At 45.7% G+C, this 8,972-nt stretch overlaps 1 protein-coding gene across 1 annotated transcript in view; it reads left to right on the plus strand.

The window, feature by feature from the left end:
* The window catches only part of cacna1ia (calcium voltage-gated channel subunit alpha1 Ia), a 185,158-nt gene that overhangs the window by 140,824 nt on the left and 35,362 nt on the right, over window positions 1–8,972 (plus strand). The window contains exons 21-22 of the mRNA XM_048617377.1: window positions 864–1,056; window positions 2,812–2,963. Coding sequence (XP_048473334.1) covers window positions 864–1,056; window positions 2,812–2,963 — 345 coding nt within the window. The remainder of the gene's footprint in view (window positions 1–863; window positions 1,057–2,811; window positions 2,964–8,972) is intronic.

The raw sequence follows: 8,972 nt of genomic DNA on the forward strand, positions 1-8,972 counted from the left end.
ACAGCTTAGAGCAAATGCCAGCTGCAAGGAGAACATTCTGTTACTGTGATGCTGGGTCCTGAGAGAGGCTATCGTCATAGAGTCATACAGCACAGAAACAGACCCTTCAGCCCAACTTGTCCATGCTGACCAGGTTTCCTAAACTGAACTAATCCCATTTGCTTGCGTTTGGCCCACATCCCTCCAAAACTTTCCTATCCATTTACCCGCTCAAATGTCTTTGTGCTGTCCTCGGTATGAATTAGGGAGACAACGAGAGACTACGCTATCGGTGAGATTAACTTTTTGTTTAATATTTTGCACGCTACTTACACAGTTAAGCTTACCACAAGGCTGGACATCAGAATCCGGGTCTGCTAAATGTGATCTCTATTGTTCCTACTGATGTAGGTATTACACCCTCTGGGTGAACTCTCACTGCCAGAACTGGAGGGTTGATAAACGTAGCACTGTGAGGTGTCAACTGAAGCCTGGCTTAAGGCCCACAGGAGGCATGGTGGCTCAGTGGTTACCACTGCTGTCTCACAGCACCAGGGACCTGGGTTTGATCCCACCCTCAGGCAACTGTCTGTGTGGAGTTTGCACATTCTCCCCGTGTCTGCGTGGGTTTCCTTTGGGTGCTCCGGTTTCCTCCCACAGCCTGAAGATGTGCAGGTTAGGGTGGATTGTCATGCTAAAATTGCCTGTAGTGTTCAAGGATGAGTAGTTATAGGGGGATGGGTCCTGGATTGGATGCTCTGAGGGTCAGTGTGGACTTGTTGGGCCGAAGGGCCTGTTTCCACACTGTAGGGATTGTATGAGCTATTCTATGAGGATTGCTGTGTCTCGACCACAGTAACCGATTGCCTCCCTGTCTCTTGCAGCCCATCATCAACCACAACCCTTGGATGTTACTGTATTTCATCTCCTTTCTGCTCATCGTCAGCTTCTTTGTGTTGAACATGTTTGTTGGGGTGGTGGTGGAGAACTTCCACAAGTGCCGTCAGCACCAGGAGGCCGAGGAAGCAAGGAGGCGCGAGGAGAAACGTCTGCAGAGGCTGGAGAAGAAACGCAGGAGTAAGGAATTTCTCTGGAAGCGCCCCTTCAGCCCACTGCGCCCAAGCAAGCTTTCAGAAAGAGCTGCCCACTTAGCCCCAGTCCCTTCACTTTCCCTGCTCTGTAGCCACTTTCTTGTGAAAGGAGAATGTTTCCTGCATTCACTGACTTCTCTTAATCATTTCTAGAGTCAGACAGCAGAGAAGGAGGCCATTCAGCCAACTGTACTAGTGACTAATCTTTGAAATCAGTCCCACTTGCTGCTATTGCCCTGAGCCCCTGCCAGTTTGATTTTTCAATTACTTATCCATCTCCTGTTCGAAAGTTCTTATTGAATCTGCTCCACTGCCCTTCCAGGCAGTGAGTTCCTACTCACTGCCACATTAAAGGATAATTTCTGTTCTGCTTCATTGGCCAGTTGTTATACTATGATCTGGGAGAGAGGTCTGTGAATGTAGCAGGAGCCTTTTGCTCCAGGGTCAAACATTACCTTTCCAATGAAAAATGATGATGGCTAATTATATACAGATCTTAACCGTGAGGTTTTTGGGCAGAAGCACCCCCCAGCAATCATGTAATCTTATGTTTCAGAGATAGTAGGAACTGAAGATGCTGGAGAATCTGAAATAACAAGGTGTAGAGCTGGATGAACACAGCTTCTGAAGAAGGGTCTAGGCCTGAAACGTCAGCCTTCCTGCTCCTCTGATACTGCTTGGCCTCCTGTGTTCATCCAGCTCTGCACCTTGTTATCTCATGTAATCTTATGTCACTTCTGATGTAAGGAATCTTGTACACTTATTCACATTAACCCTCTACACTACAGTTTTATTAGAGGTTTTTGGGGTTGGTAGCTGGCCCAAGGTTGTAATCTTTATACCTGGTACCGCAGTGAATTTGGCGTTGTCCCTTCCCTTTTAATATCTGTGTCAAATCCCTGGCAGAACTTGGCAGAAATGTTTCTGGTCACTCTCATTCCATTTCCAAATTAGTATTCAGTATTAATTTGGGGGATGGGGTGCGAGATGTGGGCAATAATATTGGTGCAATAGGGCAGACTGGCTCTCACTGGGAAAGTGGGAAAGAGAGCCTTTATTCTGGAAGTACCTGCTGTGCCCGGAAGCAGGAATTCCCAACTCTGGTTAGACAAATGCCTGGAGGTACGATCACATGGTCTCCTAAATACAGTCTTCCTCCCCCCTCCCCCCCACCTCATTCCTACACCGTTGACCACCCAATGTATCCATCACCAATGCTCCCTCTGAACTGAGTAGCTGCACATGTGCTGGTCAACACGTGGATGCATCAACTTCCAATTCCGGAAGTTTCTGCCGTGCGTAGGTAGGAAATATTAGGGGGACTACAGGCCATCTCACCATGCCCTGCCTTCCCACAGCCAATGGGAAAACAAGCAGGCGGTTTGTTACCCAATTAGACAAATGGTAGTTGTTAAGTCAAAGAAGCCTGAACTGTTCCATTGCCTGATTTTTTAACATCATAAAAAAGAAGAGAACTTTTCAATGTCTATGGTTTTTCTTTTGGGGTTTACTCATTGCTGTAACCTGAAGATTGGTCTGGAATTCCTGGGGTCAGTCTAACACGGCTGCTGATTTGAGAGTTTTCAGACCAAACGATGTAGTTTGCTAACCAAAGGTGGCATTGTAAAGGGAGGGTTTTACCTGTGGTGGAAAGGAGAACAGAGCAAGTGGACATCTAACCAAACATTATTTTTATTATGCTTGCCCCTCCTCCCCCGTTGACCTGTGACCCCCCTGGAAGAGGCCCAACGTTTGCCATATTACGCAGCCTACTCACCAGTCCGCCTCTTCATCCACACCATGTGCACAAGCCATTATCTGGACCTCTTCATCACCTTCACCATCTGCATCAACGTGGTGACCATGTCTCTGGAACACTACAACCAACCCAAGGTAAGGGTTTTCAACAATTTTACCCTCTTTCTCACTGTCCTGCCGTCTCACAAAGGCTTAATCCTACCCATTTATTCTATCTGCTATTACCTGTGTTACCTGTAAGACCATATGTCTTAGAAACAGAAGTAAGCCATTCAGCCCATCAAGTCTGCTCTGCTATTCAATAAGCCATGGCTGATCTGAAAATCCTCAACCCCACTTTCCTGTCATTTCTATGTGTAGTGATTGGACCCAGGTGGATCTTGTTGACTATGAGATGCTTGATTGGGGTTGTTAACTTGGGCCAATCAGGAAGCCCTGGCTGACCAATATAAACATGGATTTAGAATCTCCTCAGTTTGGTGGATTGACTCTGAGCTGGGTGGCCACAGCTGGTGTACTATGCCTAAGTAAATAGAGGGTTACCTGGTGACAGGATACCAGTCTCTGTGCAGGTATTTCACCCCTATAATCCTTGATTCCCTTCCTGATTAAAAATCTTTCTATCTCAGCCTTGCATATACTTATTGACTCAGCCTTGATAGGCCTCGGCAATAAAGAATTCCAGATTCACTACCCTCTGAGTAAACAAATTCCTCCTCATCTCTCTCATAAATGGGTGACCCCTTATCCTGAGATGATGCCTCTGGCCCTAGACTCTCCCACAAGGGGAAATGACCTTTCCAAATCCATTCTGTCAAGTCCTCTTGGAATCTTGTATGTTTCAATAAGGTCACATATCATTCTTCTAAACTTTAATGAGTACAGGCCCAATGTACACAACCTTTCCACATAAGACAGTCCCTCCATACTCAGGATCAGCTGAGTGAAACTTCTCTGAACTGCCCCCAAGGTCAGTGTATCTTTCCTAACTAAAGCAAGCAAAGCTGTCTATGATATTCCAGCCGTTGGCTATCTTTCTTCCTTTGGAATGAGCCGAGGCTCATTCTGAGTGAGGACCTAATGGGTACAATTTCCACTTTGGAGACCCGAACCCAGTGAATACTCCTGGTGCAGTACTGGGGGAGTGCCGCACTGTTTGAGATATGTATGCATTAAAGAGGCAACCTGGTCGTCATCACTTTGCTGCTTGTGGGAGCTTGCTGTGCTTAATTGGCTGCTGTGTTTCTTACTTTAGGGCAGTGGCTGTGTTTTACCTCACTGCCTGGGATGTGCTCTGAGAACCTGAGAAATACGCTGCACAAATGGAAGTCTTTACTTTTCTTATCCCAGCCCCCGGCTGTCGTGACACCTTTCTGTGGAACAAGCCCAAATGGTCATTCTCCTTTCGTCAGGCCCAGCAGTGAAAATGGGTAGGCCTATTTGGCTAGGACAGGCATCACCAACTAACATGAAACACAAAAAATAGGAGCAGCAGTAGGCCATTTGGCCCTTCGAGCCTGTTCCGCTATTCAGTAGGATCATGGCTGATCATCCAACTCAGTCCCCTGTTCTCTCTTCCTCCCCATACCCTTTGATCCCTTTAGCCCCAAGAACTATATCTAACTCCTTGAAATCATTCAACGTTGTGGCCTCAACACTTTCTGTAGTAGAGAATTCCACAGGATCCCCACACTCTGGGTGAAGACATTTGATATTTCTCCTCATCTCAGTCCTAAATGGGCTACATATCCTTAGATTGTGACACCTGGTTCTAGATTCCTCCTGGACATTGGGAACATCCTTCCTGTGTCTCCCTGTCCCGTTGTGTCAGAAATGTATTGGTTTCTATGAGATACCAGTGAATTCCAGTAACTATAGTCCTAACCGATCCAGTTTCTCTTTATACATAAATCCTGCTATCCTAGGAATCTTCATTCCCGAGTGAAAGGACAGGACATCAGTTTGAATAAAGAAGCAGTTATAAAGCATCCTCCACAATCTCACCACTTAACACTTCATAGAATCCCTACAGTGTGGAAACAGGCCCTTCAGCCCAACAAGTCCACACCAACTCTCTGAAGAGTATCCCACCCAGACCCATCCCCCTACCTTGTATTTCCCATGGCCAATCCACCCTAACCTGCACACCTTTACTGTGGGAGGAAACCGGAGCACCCAGAGGAAACCCACACAGACACAGGGAGAATGTGCAAACTCCACACAGACAGTCACCCGAGGGTGGGATCGAACCCAGGTCGCTGGTGCTGTGAGGCAGCAGTGCTAACCACTGAGCCACCGTGCCACCAGTGAGGTTATCCTTGAAGTGTGGCCTGGGCTGTAATGAAGGAATATACGTGCAGAGTAAGATTCCCCAAACAGCAGTGCATTCATAATGACGTCTTTATTTTTGCAGTATTGCTGGTGGGATAAATATTGGCCCAAAATGCTGGAGCAAGCCCAAATGGTCATTCTCCTTTTGTCAGTCCCAGCAGTGGTCATGAGGTCAGCTGGGCCCTCCCTTTAACATCCCTTTTTCCACTGACAGTGCAGCACTCCCTCAGAATGCAGTGTGTACTGAAATAGGGCTTGGCCCTGTTATTCTCTGATCCACGTTCTGACTGTCCAAGGTAGGAGCTAAGACATTGATGTGATCAGCACACCTTGCGGGAGAAGGGGCAGCTCTAATTCTGACCTTCCTCCCCTCCACCCCAGCCCTGACCAGGAACCCTGCACTGTTCAGCTTCATACCTCTGGCCATTCCCAGTTCCTCACCCACTACCCAATGCCCATCGGGACACAGCTCAGGCTGAGTTGGTTACAGTGAAATATTAACCAGAACATAACTTTCAACATAATCCAATCATCAAAATCCTCACTTTTTTAAAAGGAACAAAATGATAACTGTATTTGAGTTTTTATTGGATAACAGAATGCTTTTTTTTTCTTATTTTTGATTTTAGTTGAAGTACCAAGATGGTGGGAAGAGAGACAACTATCAGTAACAGACAGCAACAGAGAGAAAGGGAGTGAGGCATTGAGAGGAGGAGTGAGACAAGGAGTGACAGAGAGAGAGGCAACGTTAGAGAGAGAAGGTGAGACAGAGAAAGGGAAAGAGAGAGGAAGTGTACAGAGAGAGTGAGACAGAGAGAGAGAGAGGGAGTGACAGAGAGACAGAGTTTGAGAAAGGAGGAATGAGACAGAGAGGGAGTGTTAGGGAGAGAAAGGGATGTGACAGAGAGAGGTTGTGAGACAGGGAGTGATAGAGAGAGTGAGATAGAAATAGGGTGAGAGACAGGCAGAGTGACAGAGAGAGAGATATGTATTGAAGTAGTGTGACATACGGAGTGAGAGAGAAAAAGTGAGTCAGAGATAGGGTGAAACAAGGAGAATGACAGACAGGGAGCAGGCGAGGAAATGAAGGTGAGGAGCAAGGGAGAGAATCAGAATCATGAAGGTGAAATAAAGAGAGAGACTGAGAAAATGAAAAACAGATTAAGTAACTAAATAGAAAAAAGATACTTTGCTGAACTGTTGAAAAGTCGAATTAAAATGTTAAATTGAATGTTCTCTAGGGACTGGAATGGTAAATTTAATGAAATCATTGAACTATTCATGTTGTTAATTAAAGTGTTGTTCAGATTGAAGCTGAATGTGAAAGCTTTAGTCGTGTTTGCAAGTTAATTTCCTATTTGTTCACTTGAACCTTAATATTCATCCCTGACAAATACTGATCATCAGTCATTCGCATCGTGATATTTAATGGGGAATATATTACTGCCGGAATTGAGAACTTTTTAATCAATTTTTTCAAACTTAACTAATTTTCATTCCTGATGGTGCTGCCGATATGGCAATAGATATTGTGTACAATATGTTTGTAATAACACAATGGAACTAACGCAGTCAGTACAGGCCTCAGTTCGCTTCTGCTTGGCCTGTTTTCTGAGCAATTTTTGTTAGTGGTGCTTTGCTATTACCTTACACTGTCAGGGGCTGGGGGAGAAGGCAGGTCCCCAGTGTACCTCAGCCAGAACAGGATTTGTTGGCTGAAATTAAACAAGGGTCTTGAGGAATATAAAGGAAGCAGGAGAAAAGTTAAACAGGGAATTAGGAGAGCTAAAAGAGGCCGTGAAATGTCCTTGGCAAGAAAAATTAAAGAGAATCCCAAGGCATTTTACAAAAATAGAAATTGCTGGAAAAGCTCAGCAGGTCTGGCAGCATTTACAGAGAGAAATCAGAGTCAACGTTTCAGGTCCAGTGACCCTTCCCTGAAATGTTAACTCTGATTTCTCTCCATAGATGCTATCAGACCTGCTGAGCTTTTTCCAGCCAGTTCTGTTTTTGTTTCTGATTTCCAGCATCCACAGTTCTTTCGGTTGGTTTTTTTCTGTTATCCATATATTAGGAGCAAGAGAGTAGCTAGGGAAAAGGTAAATTCACTCAAGAACAAAGGAGGGTATTTATACATGGTGCCAGAGAAAGCGGGTGAGGTCTGGAATGAGATCTTTGCGTCGGTATTCACCAAGGAGAAGGATATGGAGGATGGTAAGATTAGGGAGGGGTATGTTGCTATTCTAGAGCATGTCGATATTAAGAAAGAGGAGGTATTGGGTGTCTAGAAAAACATTAAGGTAGATAAGTCACCAGGGCCTAATGGGATCTATCCCAGGATCATGAGGAAGGCAAGAGAGGAAAGTGCTGGGGCCTTGACAGAGATCTTTGTATCCTCTTTGGGCACAGACTGGAGAAGACTGGAAAATAGCCAATATTGTTTCTTTTTTTGAGAAGGCAACAGAGATAACCCAGAAAATTTCAGGAGCATTGATATACAGAGGGATCTTTGGGTGCAAGTCCATAACTCCCTGAAAGTGGCGACACAACTGGATAGGGTGGTAAAGAAGACACATGACCTATTTGCCTTCACTGGTCAGGGCCTTGAGCATAAAGTTGGCAAATCATGTTGTAACTGCATAAGACTTTAATTAGGCCACATTTGGAGTATTGTGTGCAGTTCTGATCACCCACAATATAGGAGAGATGTAGAGATAGTAGGAACTGCTGATGCTAGAGTCTGAGATAACAGTGTGGAACTGGAGGAACACAGCAGGCCAGGCAGCATCAGGGGAGCAGGAACATTTCTGAAGAAGGATCCCGACGCAAAACGTCAGCTTTCCTGCTCCTCTGATGCTGCCTGGCCTGCTGTGTTCTTCCAGCTCTACACCTTGTTATAGGAAAGATGTAGAAGCTTTGGAGAGGGTGCAAAAGAGGTTTCCCAGGATGTGGCCTGGACTGGAGCATATTAGCTATAAGGAGAGGTCAGACATACTTGGATTGTTTGCACCAGAGCATTGGAGGCTGAGGGGTGGCCCGATGAAGTATATAAGATTATGAGAGACATGGATAGGGTGGATACAGTCTTTTTCCCAGAGTGGAAATGTGAAATACTAGGAGGCATAGGTTTAAAGTGAGAGGGGAAAGTTTGAAAGAGATGTATGAGAGAAGTTTTTGTACAGAGGGTGGTAGATGCCTGGGACACACTTCCAGAGGAGGTAGTAGAAGCAGATTTGATAGCAATGTTTGAGGCATTTAGGCAGACACATGAGCAGGCAGGGAATAGAGGGATGCAGGCAGATGGGATTTGTTTAGAATGGAGGAGCAAATTACCGTAGGTGCTGGAATCTGTACTGATGAAGAGTCATCTAGACTTGAAATGTCAGCTTGCTCTCTCTCCATGGATGCTGCCTGACCTGCTGTGATTTCTAGCATGTTTTGGTTTTAGTTTAGAATGGTTGGTGCACACAAGATGGGCTGAAGGGCCTATTCCTGTGCTGTACTGTTCTATGAGAGATAGTAGGAACTGCAGATGCTGGAGAATCCGAGACAACAAGGTGCAGGGCTGGATGAACACAGCAGGCCAAGCAGCATCATAGGAGCAGAGAGGCTGACGTTTCGGGCCTAGACCCTTCATCAGAAAAGGGGGAGGGGAAGGGGGTTTTGAAATAAATAGGGAGAGAGTGGGAGGCGGATAGAAGAGGGATAGAGGAGAGGATAGGTGGAGAGGAAACAAACAGGTCGAAGAGGCGGGGATGGAGCCAGTAAAGGTGAGTGTAGGTAGGGAGTTAGGAAGGGGATAGGTCAGTCCAG

This window comes from Rhincodon typus, chromosome 37, assembly GCF_021869965.1.
Source record: "Rhincodon typus isolate 14 chromosome 37, sRhiTyp1.1, whole genome shotgun sequence".
NCBI lineage: Eukaryota > Metazoa > Chordata > Chondrichthyes > Orectolobiformes > Rhincodontidae > Rhincodon > Rhincodon typus.